Genomic DNA, 19,571 nt, shown 5'->3' with positions numbered 1-19,571 from the left:
AAGTGTAACTCTCCTGGGAAAAGGTAAGTATATAGTCTAATTCAGACTATTTCAGTACTGTAATGGTGGTGCTTCAATCATTTTTAATGCCAGTATAAAAGTTAAAACCCAATAGTACTAAAAGTAACTGTAGCTACAATAATTTTTTAATGGATACACGTTACAAAAAGATGTGTATATCGAGGCATCTGGCTGGCTCAGTTGGTAGAGCATGTGACTCTTGGTGTTGGGCATCATAATTGCTGATTTCAAGCTATATTACAAAGGTATAGTTATCAAACATTATGGTATTGTCATGTAAACAGAAACATAAACCAGTGTAATATAGTGGAGAGACCAGAAATTAATACACATATATACAGTAAACTAATCTTTGACTAGGGATACTAAGGAACTAAGGATACAAAATGGAAAAAAGATTTTTTTTTTTTCAAAAAATCTGTGTTGAGGAAACAGGATATCCAAATGCAAAAGAATGAAATTGAACTTTTATAACATGCATAAAAATCAAACCAGCATTGATTAAAGACTTAAAGACCTCAAATTGTAAAGCTCCTAGAAGAAAACAAAGGGAAAAGCTCCTTGACATTATTTTTAGCGATGTTTTTTTGGATATGGCACCATAAGTCCAGGCAACAAAAATAAAAATAAAAAAGTGGGACTATATCAAACAAATAACTTTCTGCACAACAACAACAACAAAAAAAATCAAGAAAACGAAAAGGCAACCTCTGAAATGAGAGAAAATACTTGCAAACCATACATTTGGTAAGGGGCTAATATCCAAAATATGTAAGGAACTCATATAACTCAATATCAAAAAAGCAAATAACCCATTTGAAAAATGGGCAAAGGACCTGAATAGACATTGTTTCAAAGAAGACATACAAATAGACAACAGGCACATGAAAAGTGCTCAACTTCATTAATCATCAGGGAAATGCAAATCAAAACCATAATGAGAATGGTCATACATGTTAGAATTATTATCAAAAAGACAAATAACAAGTGTTCGTAAAGTTGTAGAGAAAAGGGAACACTTGAGATGGGAACTTGTTGATCACTTAGATCAACACTTGTTGAGGGGAATGTAAATCAGTATAGCCACAATGGAAAACATTATGGAGGTACCTCAAAAAATTAAATAGAGCCGCCATATGAGCTAGCAATTCTACTTCTTAATATTTATCCAAAGAAAATGAAAACACTAACTTGAAAAGATACATGCACTTCCATGTTCATTGTAGCATTATTTACAGTAGTCAAGATATGGAAACAACCTAAGTGTCCATCAATGGATGAATGGGTAATGAAAATGTGATCTGTATTGATATAGATATCTATAAACTATATAACTCTATACAATGGAATATTATTCAGTCAAAAAAGAAGGAAATATGGCATTTGTGACATGGATAGAACTTGAGGGCATTATGATACATGAAATAAGTCAGAAAAAGACAGATACCAACTAATGAATCGTTGAATAGTACATCAGAAACTAATAATGTACTATATGTTGCCTAATTGAACTTAATTAAAAAAAGACAAACCATATGATCTCATTAATCTGTGAAATCTCTCCCACCCACAAAAAAACCCCCAAAACTGAATTCATAGAAATTGAGAACAGATTGGTGACTGCCAGAGTGGGGGGAAGATGGTGGGTGAAATGGGTTAAGGGGCCAAAAGTTACAAAGTTCCAGTTATAAAATAAGTTGTGGGGATATAATGTACAGCATAGTGACTATGGTTAGTAATAATGTACTGCATATTTGAAAGTTACTGAGAGAGTAGATCTTAAAATTTCTCATCACAAGGAAAAACATAACTCTGTATAGTGACATATTAATTAGACATATTGTGGCAGTTGTTTCATAGTATATAAAATATCAAATCATTTTTTTGTACACATGAAATCAATATAATGTTATGTTGATTATACCTCAATTTTGAAAAAAGATATCAAGTGTTGGTGAAGAGATAGACAAAGGGGAACCTTGGTATACTGTTGGTGGGAATGTAAATTGGTACAGACATTATGGTTAACAGTATTAAAAATTTTTAAATGGAATTACCATGTGAGCCAGCAGTTCCACTATTGGGTATATATACATGAGAACTGAAATTATTGTTCTTTAATGGATACCTATACTCCTATGTTCATTGCAGCATTATTTATAGTAGCTAAGATATGGAAACAACGTATTGTTTATGATAGATGAGTGATTAAAAAATGTAGCGTATACATACAATCAAATATTATTTTGCCTTGAAAAACAAGGAAATTCTGTCATTTATGACAACACTGGTGGACCTGGAGGACATTATGCTAAGGGAAATAAGCCAGACTGAGAAAGGCAAGTTTTATGTAATCTGTATTATATGTGGAATCTGAAATTGTTAAACTCATAGAAATAGAGGGTAGATGGTTGTTTTCTGGGGCCTGGGTGAGAGGGAAATGAAGAAATGTTGGTTAAGGGGTACAAAGTTTCATAATGCAAGATGAGTAAATTCTGGAGATCACTAATGTATAGCATACTTCCTATAGATAACAATACTGTACTGTATATTTGAGGGTAGTTTGGGATTGGATTGTATGAAAGCCTTTGTAACTGTAAAGTTCATTTTAAATATTACTTAATTACTATTACTAATTATATATTATATATTATACTTTTACTGTACTGCTATGTATTATATATTATTACTAATAATATATTAATAAATATAAACATTGTAATCACATAATTATATAATTATAATATTATGTTAATATTAATATAATAACTATTATATAATAGTTATCACTATTTTTCAGTGTCTTGCTCACGGCCACTGACAAAACATCTATTTGTCAGCAGACAAATCAGGTCTCTGTTGTTTATGTGCTTTCTTCATATATTTCTTATAGACTCCAATATCTACTCATTATTTTCCCCTTATAGTCCTGCATCTGTCTGCAAAAGACTTCATACTCTTAGAACAGGTTTCCATCTTCCTGCAGGTTTCAGGCTGCTCAGTTTCTCACTGGCTCTCAAGACTTGAGGTCTATTTAACTATTCTGAGCAATTTAATCAAAGACAGGCAGCTTAGAAACCTTGAAGACACTTTCTCTTCCTGAACTCCTACAAACTCTTATCTCAAAACATCTGCATACTTCAAAAGCTCAAGCCAAGTCCTAATTCCTTTCTGAAGCTTTCTTGAGCCATAAGCTCACTGCAAGCCTCCTTCCTTCCAACTTTATGGATAACATTGCCTGGCTCTCATACTCAGTTTCATGGGGGTAGATTCTAGCCCTCCTCTCCACCCTAGTCCAAGGGAAGCATAGTTTTGGATGGCTGGCCTTGATTTACACTACAGAGGAGGTAAGGACTTCTAGCAAAAGTTTATCCTGGGATAAAGAAATATCTGTAGGTTGTATACCCAACTAACTCCTAGAGGTATTTCAGATTGATGCCCACCCTCTAAAGTGAAATAACAAAGATCTAATATTCCTTCCATTGAGGAGGTGGGGAAGAGAGAGGACACACAAAAGTCCCCACCCTACTCTATCAGGAAATAGGTACAGCCAGAAGGGGGATGGAAGAGAGGTGACCCTAGTTTGTGTCCCATACAGCATATATAAAGACTTTTGAAGTTCATCATTAGCTCCATTTACCTATTCTGCTGCCTAGAGGTCCTTTGTTCTTGATCTTGGAAGATATGCTGTGCCATTTGTCCTTGAACAGAAACCAGAAACTCTGGAGCTGAAGATGGAAATAGCTCTAGGCCCTGGGAAGGTACAAATGATAGGGGGAAGAGGACAGGTTTATAGTGAGAAGAGAAGTGTTTACTTACTAGAGAATACCAGGACAGAGGTCTCCATAGTTCCTTAAGCATCTGTGTTTTGAATGGGTCAATGTGTGTGTGTGTGTGTGTGTGTGTAGAGAAAGATAAGGGTGAGAGTAGGAAGTATAGAAGTATAGCCCCATGTAAGTCTCTATCCTTTTTTTCATAAAAACAGAAATTCCAATGAGAAAGTAGGTGAAGAAAGAGAAACAACGTGAGTAAAAAAATAATAGCTGAAAAAAAATAATAGCTGGCTGAGATTGGGGCTACCTCACAGTCAGAATCTTCATGGTCAACTAAGGGTAGCACTATAGGCTAGAAGTCTATCAGCTCCAGCCTTCAAGTCCTTTGAGGGAAACCTCATAGTTGATAGTGTCAAAAAGACATGGGGCTGAGAGGCTAAAGCAGTGACCTAGACAAGAGTTAAACCTTCCTCTGAAAATTTGCCTCCCAGCTTCGCCCTCCCATCCTTCCCCAGCTCCAAACCCAAGTCAGAACTAGGCCAGTTATGCCCAGAAAGTTACCCAGCTGGGCTTCCCAAGTTGTAATTCACCCCACTCTTTTCCCCCTAGAATTTCTCCTCTTTGAGCCCCATCTCATAACAACCCCATCTCATCTGCTCTCATCTACCTTGCTCTTATCAACTCTCTGTGACTTCAGCTGTGACATCATAGATCTGAGACAGTGGGCTCTCCCCTCCCACCCTCAGCCCAGGCTCCATTCAGTCCAAATGATGATAAAATAATGAGATAATATTATGAAATTTGAGTTTTGTAAGATTTTTTTGCTGCTTCATTGCCTTCCACTCATTGCATTAAACAGCCAGTGCTTCTGAGAGACAGTAGGATTGGGCTTAGAGGAATCCACCTTTAACTTTGAATTTCAAAACAAGGTCTGAAAAATTTGGCTTTCAGTTTCTTTTTTTTTTTTAAAGATTTTATTTATTTATTTGACAGACAGAGATCACAAGTAGGCAGAGAAGCAGGCAGAGAGAGAGGGGGAAGCAGGATTCCTGCTGAGCAGAGAGTCTGATGCGGGGCTCGATCCCAGAACCCTGGGATCATGACCCGAGCCAAAGGCAGAGACTTTAACCCACTGAGCCATCCAGGCACCCCTGCCTTTCAGTTTCTTAAAAAAAACTTTTTAAAATTCCAGTATACTTATATACAGTGTTATATTATTTTCAGGTGTACAATATAGTGATTCAGCAATTCTATACATTACTCAGTGCTCATCAAGGTAAGTGTACTCTTAAACTTCTTCACCTATTTCACCCTTTCCCCTGCCACTTCCCCTCAGGCAACCACTAGTTTGTTCTCTATGATTAAGAGATTTTTTTTGCCTCTCTTTTATTTGTTCATTTGTTTTAGTTCTTGAATTTCACATGTGAGTGAAATCATATGGTGTTTGTCCTTGTCTGACTTATTTCACTTAGCATAATTCTGTCTGGATGCATCCATGTTGTTATTAATGGCAAGATTTCATTCTTTTTATTGCTGAGTAATATTCCATTGTTTATATATACACCACCTCTTCTTTATCCATTCTTCTATTGATGGACACTTAGGTTGCTCCCATATCTTGGCTATTATAAATAATGCTGCAATAAACATGTGGATACATGTAGCACTAAGTTAGTGTTTTCATTTTGGAATCCTTGTATACCTTGTGCCCTCAGGCAGCGCCACTGGGAGGCAACAGCTGGAAGCTTGTGCTTTGTTTCTCCTGGATTTTGCCACATCATGTTTTTCCCTTTGCTGATTTTGATTTTTATCCTAACCCTGTAATAAACTGTAACCATAATTAGGACAGCTTCCAAGTCCTGTGAGTCTTTCTGGTAAGTCATCAAGCCTGAGGGTACTCTTGGGATTCCCAGCATAATGTCCCAAATCTCAGCAGCTTAAAATGGAAAGGTTTGTTTTTTGTTCACATTACATGTCCTTTCTTGGTGTGGGGGAGCTTATGAGAAGGGCTATGCTCTATATCATCTTCACTTGGGTCATCAGGCTAAGGGAGTTTCTTCTTCATGCTTCAGCAATTTCTAACATAGGAATACAAAAACATGATGAATCATGCCCGTTTTAAAAAACACTTTCCTTAAACTGACACATAACTTCCACTCATACTTCATTGGCCCAGATAAGACATATAGGCACTCTTAGCTTTGAGGTAGCTTAGAACAGTTCTCTCCCATCATCGGGTCAGACAGAGAACTGGAGTATCAGTGAATAGCAATGCTAATTACCTCAGCATCTACAAGCTCTGAAAGTCCTGGCTTGAGACATTTTCCATTTAGAACAGGATCTATTATGCAGAGAAAAAAATTACAAGAAGTATAAGGAAACTAGAGAAGTACAGTTTCATTACATTCAAGGGACTACAGAAATCAAAGATGATTGGAGGGGTTTGGGGTGGGAGGTTGGGTGAGCCTGGTGGTGGGTATTATGGAGGGCACGTATTGCATGGAGCACTGGGTGTGGTGCATAAACAATAAATTCTGGTACACTGAAAAGAAATTAAAAAAAAAATAAAATTAAAAAATAAATAAATGAAAATTAAAAAAAAATCAAAGAAGAAAGAGGCAGTTCAGATTTGTCAAGAATAAGATTTTGGTGCCTAAACAATGTTCAGTTCCTGAAGAGAAGGATAGATGGAAGCCAGCTTACAGGAAAAGTGGGGTTTAAGAAAAGAATTGATGACTAGGAAGTAATGTCAGTATACCTGGACATGCTGTTGAAAAGCACAACAGCAAAAATAAGAGAAAAGATTTGATAAGTTCTACTAAACTGCTCAATATCTGTGTTTGAAAACCTAAGTAAAAGATTTACATGTTTTGGTGAAGAAAAAAGTACATGAGTCTGTTCATCCATGCTGAAACATTTCAGTCTACTTTCTAAAATGAGAAGAGAGGTATCACCAGGGTAGGGGTTTTCTAAAAAAAAGCAATGAGGGGGTGCCTGGGTGGCTCAGTGGGTTAAAGCCTCTGCCTTCAGCTCAGGTCATGATCCCGGGGTCCTGGGATTGAGCCCTCCATCGGGCTCTCTGCTCGGCAGGGAGCCTACTTCCTCCTCTCTCTCTGCCTGCTTCTCTGCCTACTTGTGATCTCGGTCTGTCAAATAAATAAATAAAAATCTTAAAAATATATATAGACTACATGGGAGTTAGGAGAAAGCAGTTGGGGGAAATTGGAAGGGGAGGTGAACAATGAGAGACTATGGACTCTGAAAAACAATCTGAAAGGTTTGAAGAGGTGGGGGGGTGGGAGGTTGGGGGAACCAGGTGGTGGGTATTAGAGAGGGCACGGACTGCATGGAGCACTGGGTGTGGTACAAAAACAATGAATACTATTATGCTGAAAATAAATAAAAAAATGATTAAAAATATATATATAGACTATAAAAAAAGCAATGAGGTACTTTGTGGAAAGGATGTATCAGAGATAAAACAATAATAAAGAGAGATCAGTAAGTTGATATAAACATTATTTAGTTGATTTTGTGAATGTTTATTAAGCACCTGCTAGGTCTTGAGCACTAGGATGGAAATAGAGCAAAATAGATGGAGGAGATGAGGAGATGGTCCCAGTCCTTGAATGGCCCTTTTGTAGTTAAGCAGTAATGTTTGGGTGAACTATGCAGTAATTGGCAATGTTAATCGGGAGGAGGTCAACAGAGTAGTCACTGTTAGAATAACAAAGCAGTAGAAAGGATGTGTGAAGGATGTGTGAACAGTTATGGAAAGGAGGAGTCTATTCTGTCCAAACATCCCAATAATAAAATGCCATGGATGTTAAATTATTTGAGTTATGTGTTTTAAATGTTTATAGTTCAGGATTTTAACTGGTGTAATCCCTTTCCTGTAGCAGTCAACTAATATTTTCTAAATCCAGCTAGCTTCTCAACAATTCCAATGAGTGAGGTTGAAGACAATTTATGCTTGCAATTGGCTATGGTAGATCAAGCTGGAGCTCACTAGGAAAGCCTCAAGGGTATCCCCTCTCCTTTTTGCATTTCTGATACTTTTGCTGAGAAGAAGCTGAAGACAAAGTGGGCATCTGGCCAGTTTCTTCAGAAGTCTTTAAATGAGGGAGGCTAAGATTGTTGCCCAAGCAGTTTTTCTTGAGGTTGGACACTGGGGACCTTCTTCTACAAATTTTCCTCAGCTAAGTTTCCTATGATCTGTCAGAGGAGGCAGAAGCTGCTGGAGCCTGAAGAGACCAGTGTAGTTTGCAGTAACAAGACCCCGAGATACCTGGCAGAATCTTACTTCCCATTCTTGCCCTGTGGCTAATAATGCTCAATGGGATCACAGTTGCTTCTCCCCAGGATAATATTTTAATGTCATTGTGGATGTAGAGAAAGCCAAACAAAAAGAAGAGCGAAAGCCAGAGAAGGCAGCTGACTGGAGAGGCTCATAGGCTTCTGGGCATTGAGGCTGACTTACCCAACCCACTGGAGAGAAGTCATATGAACCAAGGGCCTTTCAGAATAATTGTCCCTGCCTGAGGCTCTGGAGGCTCAATTTCCTCTAGTTCTCAAAGTGTAGTCCTCAGACCAGAGGCATCATTACTGGCCTGCAGAGCTTAACAAGTCAAATTCTTTTTTTTAAAAAATATTTTATTTATTTATTTGACAGAGATCACAAGTAGGCAGAGAGGCAGGCAGGGAGAGAGAGGAAGGGAAGCAGGCTCCCCGCTGAGTAGAGAGCCCGATGTGGGGCTCGATCCCAGGACCCTGGGATCATGACCTGAGCCGAAGGCAGAGGCTTTAACCCACTGAGCCACCCAGGCACCCCAACAAGTCAAATTCTTGAGCTCCACCCCTGGACCTACTGAATCAGAAGCTCTTGTGGGCTTGGCAACAATGTGTTTTAACACAATTCAGATGGACTGCAAAGTTTGGTAACCACTGATGTAGTTGGGTTTTGTTTTTTTGTTTGTTTTGATTTTTTTTTTTTTTTTTGTAGGTTTACCAAACGTGCAGTGAGAGGAGGTGAGCTATCTATACGTTATTAGGTCCAGGCAAAAACTGCATTTTTTTTGGTATTTGTTTTGTACTGATCTTATGGCTTATTCATCTTTGAGTTCTAGAATGAGACCTTGATTTTCACCTCTCACAGGTTGGTCAGATTCCATTTAATTCTATACTCTTTGGAATGTCCACTATTTGCTGAGGACATGTTAGAGACCACATGAAACAGAAGGTTAACATTAACCTTAATGTGCAATTTAAGAACTACAAACAAAATACCTAGAAACCACCAAGAAGGGAAAGATTTTAATAGTAGACTCAAATCTGAATTTTCAGGATAGCATTAAAGATTCTTTGCAGACTGATAGTCATAATTACGATAATGTATATTCCTTGATTCAAAGATGCACATTTCTTATATTTTAGTGTTTCTGAAATTTGAATGCATCTTATGGTTGATCTGTGTATTTAACATGGTTTATTCCGCTTGAAAAAAATATTAGCAATTAGTAGGTGGTTTACCTTTTTCTTTTTCAGCAAATGACAATTTAGAGGCAAATATATTAATAACCCAACATATAATGTGCTACATGTTATGTGCATGTCTCATTTAATTCTCACAACCAAGCTCTGATAGTACACAATTGTCAAATCCATTTTCTAAGCAAGGAAATAGGTGAATGAGAAGTAGACTGCCCAGAGTTACAAGGCAGGTGAAGAGCAGAGCTGGGATTTGAGTTTAGCTGTTTTAATTCTAGAGTCCATCCTTTTAATCTCAAATATTACATGTTCACAGCTCTCTCCCTTACTAAACTGTTCCTTCTGCCTGGAAGATTTTTTTCTCTTCTGTTCCTAAAACTTGGTAATCTAGACAAAGCAAAGCCAATAGTGTCTTTCCTGTGAAGATTTCCCTGACCATTTGATAAAGAATGTTTATTTTCCTTCTCAGAACTCCCATAGCAGTCTTGTCACACTGTTATAGTATAAATTACTATGTTGCATTATAGCTGTTAATACAGCTTTCTTTCACACAGTGTAAGTGTCTTAAAGGAAGGGACTCTTACTCATCTTTATAAACCTACAGGACCTGGACAACAAGCCTTATTGGCTGAACTGATTAAATAAGTGTGTTCCTCCTACTTGACTGAGATATAAAGGTTTACAGACTTGGAATATCATTTATTGAGTACAAAGTGCTGACATAGTATGAGCTAAGGTCTTTACATTATTTATAAATGTTTTGAGAAGAAATAAGGTGATGTAAAATATTTAAAATAGCCTGTGGCACATGGTAAAGACTCAATCATGTTATTATTTTTATTATTACCATTTTTAACTGCAAAACTCACTAAACTGAGTTGCAAAAAACTCACTGAAATAGTTACTATGATTGTCAAATAATTATTTAGTTTACTTATATATAGCTACATATATATAATTTATAAATTTATAAAATTTATAAATATTATTTATATATAAATTACAAGTTATAAATATATTTATATATAGATATATGAGTAATTTGTTTATAAATACATTACTTGTATATACAAAATTATTTATAAATTACATATAAATATATATTTCATAATTTTACATAATACATGAAGGAGAAATGCCTGTACTATAGACTTGATTTCAGTGTGTGTTAGTTTTTCTGTATGGTCATGCTCTGGGGCAGGCTATCCTGGAACCTCTCAACTCTAGGTTTTCTTATTTACTCGAGAGTCTTTTTCAACCTCTCTGCCCCCATTCCTGGGAGACCTGAAAGAAAAACCTGGATAACTTTTTCTGGTTATGTCTCTGTTCAGAATTGCTATTCTTCTCATGTTTCTCTGGGATCTTCAACAATTCTGTCTCTACTCCAAGCCATGGCTTCTGTAACATTGCTGTGAAAACTCTGATTTGAAAAGAAACAAGCAGAAACTTCCAATAATCATAACTTGTCATTCTGGAATTTTGTCACAAGGAGGCAGTGGTGTCTTAATCATTAGGTCTGAACCAGCTAGCTTATTTACTCATGCCTCCACAGATCTATAACCTTGAGCTTTGCATATTTCATTTACAAATAAATGTAAATCTGTTGCAGTAGTTACTTAGATACCATTTTAAAAGCATATTTGGAATCAATGCTAAAAAGGAAAAATTTAGATATTAAAAAGGAAGTCAAGGGGCGCCTGGGTGGCTCAGTGGGTTAAAGCCTCTGCCTTTGGCTCAGGTCATGATCCCAGGGTCCTGAGATTGAGTCCCACATCAGGCTCTCTAATCAGCAGGGAGCCTGCTTCCTCCCCTCTCTCTGCCTGCCTCTCTGCCTACTTGTGATCTCTGTCTGTCAAATAAATAAATAAAATCTTTAAAAAAAAAAGGAATTCAAGGTGTAATTTTGTATTTTTTCTCTTAACTCTTAGCTTTTCCTAAATGACTCTAATTTTAGATTGAATTAAAAGAAGAATAAAAGAGGAAAAGTGATAGGGAGAGAAAAAGTATTCCACAGGCTTTATTCTCAGCCATCAGATTTGCTCAGCCAAATTCCACATGTCTTACACCTTCTTAATGTGCCTCGAGTTGGTGATCATCTCATCTTGTTTCTATCTCAGGTAAAAATGGCTATGCCAGCTGTAGGATCTGATTAACTTAATTAAAGGAATCATCTTAATTTTGTTTCCTGTAACTTAGAACTCCTGCTTTATTTCTCAACAATAACAGGAGTTGCCTGACTTCATAATGCCATTATGCTTCAGGGTTACAGGACCCTCATTCCAATTTATCTAAAATCAAAATAAGGCATTTCTCTTGTCAGTTCAATGGAGGAATGAAGTATCACCTTCATTTTTTTCCCCCCAAGGAAATGAGTTCCTTAGAGCAAATGAGTTACAAATGTGTGTGTGTGTGTGTGTGTGTGTGTGTGTGTGTAGATGCACAGATAGATGAAGAGAAGGAGAGAGATGGATAAAGAGGTATATGATATTTCACTTATATGTTTCATGTATAGTGGTGTGTGTGTTTGAAACAGGCAACATGAAGAGTTTCTTAGATTTAAATAAACCTTAATCCTGTTCTTCACTACCTTTAAATCTCCAGTTGCAAAGTTTGGGCAAATTACTTAATTTATTTGAACCTTGGAATATGAATATGAATATATTTAGAAGGAATAATTTCTTCTCCATTCCTCTAGTTTTAAAGTGGTTGGATTTACCATAAATGCAATAGTTTTCTGATTCAAACTTTAAAAAATATTTTACTTAAATCCACTATTTGAGCTTTCTACCTGTGGATGCCACCAAGTAACCATCGTTAAAGTCTCCCCTCCCACCACCATCATGTCTAAGTCAGAGTCTCCCAAAGGGCCTGAATAGCTGCAGAGCTCTTTATTGGAGGTTTGAACTTTGAAACAACCGATGAGAATCTGAGAAGCCATTTTGAGCAAAGGGGAACACTTACGGACTGTGTGTTAATGGGAGATCCAAACACCAAGCGGTCCAGAGGCTTTGGGTTTGTTCACATATGCCACTGTGGGGGAGGTGGATGCAGCCATGAATGCAAGGCCACACAAGGTGGATGGAAGAGTTTGGGAACCAAAGAGGGCTTTCTCAAGATTCTCAAAGATCTGGTGCCCACTTAACTTTGAAAAAGATTTTTATTGGAGCGCCTGGGTGGCTCAGTGGATTAAAGCCTTTGCCTTTGGCTCAGGTCATGATCTCAGGGTCCTGGGATTGAGTCCCGCATTGGGTTCTCTGCTCAGCGGGAAGCCTGCTTTCCCCTCTGTCTCAGCCTACCTCTCTGACTACTTGTGGTCTCTGTCAAATAAATAAACAATTAAAAAAAAGATTTTTGTTGGTCGCATTAAAGAAGACATTGAAGAATATCATCTAAGACATTATTTTGAACAGACATTATTTCGTAGTGATTGAGATCATGACTGACTGAGGCAGTGACAAAAAGAGGGGCTTTGCTTTTGTAACACTTGACCATGACTCTGTAGACAAGATTGTCATTCAAAATACCATACTGCGAATGGCCACAACTGTGAAATAAGGAAAGCCCTATCCAAGCAAGAGATGGCTAGTGCTTCATCCAGCCAAAGAGGTTGAAGTTGTTCTGGAAATTTTGGTGGTGGTCATGGAGGTGGTTTTGGTGGGAATCACAACTTTGGTCATGGAGGGAACTTCAGTGGTCTAGGTGGCTCTTGGCACTCAAGGTGGTGGTGGATATGGTGGCAGTGGGGAAGGCTATAATGGATTTGGTAATGATGGTGGTTACGGAGGAGGCGGCCCTGGTTACTCTGGAGGAAGCAGAGGCTATGGAAGTGGTGGACAGGGTTATGGAAACCAGGGCAGTGGCTACACTGGGAGTGGTAGCTATCACAGGTATAACAACAGAGGAGGTGGAGGCAGCTATGGCAGTGGTAGTGGAAGCAGCTTTGGAGGTGATGGAAGCCATAATGATTTTGGCAGTTACAACAATCAATCCTCAAATTTTGGATGCATGAAAGGGGGAAATTTTGGAGGCAGAAGCTCTGGCCCCTGTGGTGGTAGAGGCCAATACTTTGCCAAACCATGAAACCAAGGTGGCTATGGTGGTTCCAGCAGCAGCAGTGGTGTCAGGGCCTAGCTGCTACAAAAAAGACATGTTTTAGACAATACTCATGTGTATGGGCAAAAAACTTGAGGACTGTATTTGTGACTAACTGTATAACAGGTTATTTTCATTTCTGTTCTGTGGAAAGTATAAAGTTCTATTCTGTGGAAAGTATAAAGCATTCCAACAAAGGGTTTTAATGTAGATTTTTTTTTTTTAACACCCGTGCTATTCATTGCTAAATGTAATAGTCTGATCATGATGCTGAATAAATGTGTCTTAAAAAAAAATCTACTAATTGAAATTTTAAGTGGAAAAATACCATGCTATCTCCACAGATGCAAAAATATATCCAATAAAATTCAGCACTTATTCATTTATAAAGATCTTTGCAAACTGGGGATAGTAGGGAACTTTCTTTTTAAAGGTTTATTTTATTTTTTTTTATTTTTATGTAATTAAGTTGTTAACTTTTTTTTTTTTAAAGATTTTATTCATTTCACAGAGAGATCACAAGTAGGCAGAGAGGCAGGCAGAGAGAGAGATAGAGGAGGAAGCAGGCTCTCCGCTGAGCGGAGAGCCCGATGTGGGACTCGATCCCAGGAAGTAGGGAACTTTCTTAACAGTTCATAGCATCTATCAAACTGAAGGAGGGAATAAAAATAGTTGTATAAAGAGGAATCTAGTCACAAATGGGAAAATAGGTAAAAATATTCTCATATATTTACCAAAAAAAGATGCACACAATGAAATATCTAAGTTCTTCATCTCTAGCAAAGAGCAGGGTAAGGATATTATTGAGAATTCTGGCATTTACATCAAAGACATTCAAAATTAGGAAGGAAAGAAACTTGCCACATGGGTGGACACTATTGCTTACCTATTTCACGGTTATTTTACCTTTCACTTACTAACAACTCTAATTTTAGTTAGATACCCAACACCAGGGGATGATTTATATTGTCTAAATCATTCAGGAAGTTCTACTTACCTTGGATGCTCAGTTTTCCAGTCTTCCTTGCAACTAAGGGTAGCCCTGTGATACAGAATTAGCCAGTGAGTCTAAAGGAAACTTTTTGGTGGAATAGTCTTTGCTCTTCTCTCAATTTGGACATGATGTCTGAGAAACTGATGCTAAAAGCTACAGAAGCTATAATGAGACTATGAGGGAAAGGGAAAAAAAAAATCACAGTCACATTTAACCAGTAATTTGACTTATCATGGAAATGCAGAACCAAACCCAACATCTCATACCCCCTCTCAGAGTTCTTGAGTAACATTAAACATTCTTATGGTTTAAACTATGGCTATTTAGGTTACCTTTTACTTTCCTAACTGATGTACAATGCAAAGATAAAGGCAGTAATCAGGGAGAAAAATAAGCTAAAAAATCCTCAAATTCTTTCCATATGGTTCTGTTGATAGTAATATGTAATTAGAACGTTCATTTATTTATAAAAATTAGGGAACAAAGAGCAAATGATAAAAATTGGGGTTTGAGGAAAAGGTAGAAGAGTAAAGTAAACCAAAGGAGGACTAAAGAAGTCAGCATTATAAAATATGTAAATTAGAAATACCTAATAATAATAATAGAACAGGCATGGACTAAAAATTATCAAGGACTTTCACTTCTGGTAACTACTAACTAGATAGGTTGGACTAACACATTGCCAAAACAAAAAAAGCTGAAGAGCATATTTTTAAATTTTTTATTCTTTTTCTTTTTATTTGGATGTAGTTGATACCTTGGTTCAAGCATACAAATTAGTGATTTGGCAAGTTTATACATTATGCTGTGTTTGGTACGAGTATAGCTACCATTTGTCCTGTTACAATCCTATTACAGTATCATTGACTGTATTTCTTATGCTGTGCCTTTTATTGCCGTCACATATTCATTCCATAACTGGAAACCTGTATCTCCCCCTCTCTCCTTCAACCATTTTGCCTGACCCACGGCACCTCTTCCCTCTGGCAACCATTAGTTTGTTCTCTGTGTTTATAGGTCTGATTCTGCTTTTTGTTTGTTTGTTTATTTTGGTGAGAGCTGTGAATTGTGTAAGACTGATGAATCACAGACCTGTACTACTGAAAGAAATAATACATTATATGTTAATAAAAAAAATAAAAAATGTTCACTTCCCCCCCCCAAAATTTGGGTGCTCGCTTCGGCAGCACATATACTAAAAATTGGAACAAAAAAAAAATTTGGTATTTGTCTTTCTTAGTCTGACTTACTTCACTTAGTATAATACGCTGTAGGTCCATCCATATTGTCTCAAATGGCATAATCTCATCCTTTTTTTATGGCTGTGTGTGTGTGTATGTATATACACACACACACACACATATATAGATATAGATATAGATATAGATACCCCCCTCATACACACATTTGTGTATATATATACATACACACATGTATATATGTATGCATACCACATCTGTCTTATCCATTTTTCTATTGATGGACACTTAGGTTGCTTCCATATCTTGCCTGTTGTAAAAATAAACATAGGGGCACAAATATCTTTTTGAATTAATGTTTTTGTTTTCTTCAGTAGTAGAATTATTGGATCCTATGGTATTTCTATTTTTAATCTTTTGAGGAACCTCCATGCTACTTTTCACAGTAGCTGTACCAACTTACATTCCCACCAGCAGTGCAAGAGGGTTCCTTTCTCTCCACATCCTGGCCAATACTTGTTATTTCTTGTGTTTTTAATTTTAGCCACTCTGACAGGTGTAAGGTTGTAACTCATGGTTTTGATTTGCATTTCCCTGATGATTAGTGAGTGATGTTGAGAATCTTTTCATCTATCTGTTGGCCATCTGTATGTCTTCTTTGAAAAAAATGTCTATTCAGGTCGGCTGCCCATTTTTATTTTTTATTTTTATTTTTAAAATTTTAAAATTATGTTATCTTAGTCACCATACAGTACATCATTTTTTTTTTAAATTTAATTTGATTTTTTTTCAGGTTCCAAGATTCATTGTTTACGCACAGTCCCAGTGCTCCATGCAATACGTGCCCTCCTTAATACCCACCACTAGGCTCACCCAACCCCTCACCCTCCTCCCCTCCAAAACCCTCAGTTTGTTTCTCAGAGTCCACAGTCTTTCATGGATCATCTCCCCCTCCAATTTCTCCCAACTCACTTCTCCTCTCCAACTCCCAGTGTCCTCCATGTTATTCCTATACTCCACAAGTAAGTGAAACCATATGATAATTGGCTCTCTCTGCTTGACTTATTTCATTCAGCATAATCTCCTCCAGTCCTGTCCATGTTGATACAAAAGTTGGGTATTTATCCTTTCTGATGGAGGCATAATACTACATTGTATATATGGACCATATCTTCTTTATCCATTCATCTGTTGAAGGGCATCTTGACTCTTTCTACAGTTTGGCGACTGTGGCCATTGCTTCTATGAACATTGGGATATAGATGGCCCTTCTTTTCACTACATCCCTATCTTTGGGGTAAATACCCAGTAGTGCAATTGCAGGGTCATAGGGAAGCTCTATTTTTAATTTCTTAAGGAACCTCCACACTGTTCTCCAAAGTGGCTGCACCAACTTGCATTCCCACCAACAGTGTAAGAGGGTTCCCCTTTCTCCACATCCTCTCCAACACACGTTGTTTCCTCTCTTGCTAATTTTGGCCTTTCTAACTGGTGTAAGGAGGTGTATCAATGTGGTTTGGATTTGAATCTCCCTGATGGCTACCAATCAAAATTCCACTGGCATTTTTTAAAGAGCTGGAACAAGCAATCCTAAAATTTGTATGGAACCAGAAGAGACCCCAAATTGTTAAGGAAATGTTGAAAAAGAAAAACAAAACTGGAGGCATCATGTTGCCTGATTTCAAGCTTTACTACAAAGCTGCGATCACCAAGACAACATGGTACTGGCATAAAAACAGACACATAGACCAGTGGAACAGAGTAGAGAGCCCAGATATGGACCCACAACTCTATGGTCAACTAATCTTCGACAAAGCAGGAAAAAATATCCAGTGGAAAAAAGACAGTCTCTGCAATAAATGGTGCTGGGAAAATTGGACAGCTATATACAGAGGAATGAAACTTGACCATTCTCTTACACCATACAGAAAGATAAACTCAAAATGGATAAAAGACCTCAATGTGAGTCAGGAATCTATCAAAATACTAGAGGAGAACATAGGCAGTAACCTCTTCGACATCGGTCACAGCAGCTTCTTTCAAAACATGTCTCCAAAGGCAAAGGAAACTAAAGCAAAAATGAGGGACTTTTGGGACTTCATCAAGATCAAAAGCTTCTGCACAAAAAAGGAAACAGTTAACAAAACAAAGAGGCAACACATGGAATGGGAGAAGATATTCACAACTGACACTACAGACAAAGGGCTGATATCGAAGATCTATAAAGAACTCCTCAAACTCAACACACACAAAACAAATAATCATGTCAAAAAATGGGCAGAAGACATGAACAGACACTTCTCCAAAGAAGACATACAAATGGTTAACAGACACATGAAAAAATGTACGTCATTTGTTTTTGATGTACTCTTCCAAGATTCATTGTTTGCATATAACACCCAGTGAACCATGCAATACATGCCCTCCTTAATACCCATCACTGGGCCAACCTATCCCTCCATGCCCCCCGAAAACCCTCAGTTTGTTTCTTGGAGTCCATAGTCTCTCATGTTTCATCTCCCCCTTCTGATTTATGCCTCCCCTTCATTTTTCCTTTCCTTCTAATGTCCTCCATGCTATTCCTTATGTTCCACAAATAAGTGAAACCATATGATAATTGACTCTTTCTGCTTGACTTATTTCACTTAGCATAATCTCCTCTAGTCCCACCCATGTTGATGCAAAAACTGGGTATTCATCCTTTGTCTGTTGAAGGCATCTTGGCTCTTTCCACAGCTTGGCTATTGTGGACATTGCTGCTATGAACACTGGGGTACACATGGCCCTTCTTTTCACTACATCTGTATCTTTGGGGTAAATACCCAGTGGTGCAATTGCTAGGTCATAGGATAGTTCGATTTTTAACTTTTTGAGGAACCTCTGCACTGTTCCAAAGTGGCTGCACCAACTTGCATTCCCACCAACAGTGTAAGAAGGTTTCCCCTTTCTCCACAACCTATCCAACATCTGTTGTTTCTTGTCAGTTCTTGCCATTCTACCTGGTGTAAGGTGGCATCTCAATGTGCTTTTGATTTGAATTTCCCTGATGGCTAATAATGATGAACATTTTTTCATGTGTCTATTGGACATTTGTATGTCTTCTTTGGAGAAGTGTCTGTTCATGTCTTCAGCCCATTTTTTGACTTAATGATTTGTTTTTTAGGTGTTGAGTTTGAGGAATTCTTAGAGATCTTGGATACCAGCCCTTTGCCTGTAGTGTCATTTGCAAATATCTTCTCCCATTCCATGGGTTACCTCTTTGTTTTGTTGGCTGTTTTCCTTTGCTGTGCAGAAGCTTTCTATATTAATGAAGTCCCAAAAGTTCATTTTCACTTTTGTTTCGCTTGCCTTTGGAGGCTTGTCTTGAAGTTGCAGTGGCTGATGTCAGAGAGGTTTCCACCTGTGTTCTCCTCTAGGATTTTGGTAGATTTCTGTCTCACACTGAGGTCTTTCATCCATTTAGTTTATCTTTGTGTATGGGGTAAGGGAATAGTCAAGTTTCATTCTTCTGTATATAGCTGTCCAATTTTCCCAGCACCGTTTATTTCCATTTATTTCTTTTTTTCCATTGGATAATTTTTCCTGCTTTGTCAAAGATTAGTTGACCATAGAGTTGAGGGTCCATATCTGGGCTCTCTTCTGGTATATTGATCTATGTGTCTGTTTTTGTGCCAGTATCATGCTGTTTTGGTGATTATGGCTTTGTGATATAGCTTAAAAGTAGGCAATGTGATGAGTGTATTTTTAATATGTGCTTTGAAAATATTTTAAAACTAAGAAAGTGGTGAAGAATTTTTTTTATTAATCATTTTTTTAAAATTTATTTTCAGCATAACAGTATTCATTGTTTTTGTACCACACCCAGTGCTCCATGCAATCCGTGCCCTCTCTAATACCCACCACCTGGTTCCCCCAACCTCCCACCCCCCCACCTCTTCATACCCTTCAGATTGTTTTTCAGAGTCCATAGTCTCTCATTGTTCACCTCCCCTTCCAATTTCCCCC

The 19,571-nt window shown here is 37.6% G+C and overlaps 1 protein-coding gene across 1 annotated transcript in view; it reads right to left on the bottom strand.

The window, feature by feature from the left end:
• Window positions 1–3,717, bottom strand: part of LOC111157783 (chromosome unknown C12orf54 homolog) — a 33,281-nt gene extending 29,564 nt beyond the window's left edge. The window contains exon 1 of the mRNA XM_022519416.1: window positions 3,662–3,717. Within this exon, the coding sequence (XP_022375124.1) occupies window positions 3,662–3,717 (56 nt within the window). The remainder of the gene's footprint in view (window positions 1–3,661) is intronic.
• Window positions 3,718–19,571: the final 15,854 nt, after the last annotated feature.

This window comes from Enhydra lutris, unplaced genomic scaffold, assembly GCF_002288905.1.
Source record: "Enhydra lutris kenyoni isolate GAN:26980312 unplaced genomic scaffold, ASM228890v2 scaffoldscaffold56, whole genome shotgun sequence".
NCBI lineage: Eukaryota > Metazoa > Chordata > Mammalia > Carnivora > Mustelidae > Enhydra > Enhydra lutris.
Note: the sequence above shows the minus strand (reverse complement) of the source record. Positions and strands in the feature narration are given on the sequence as shown.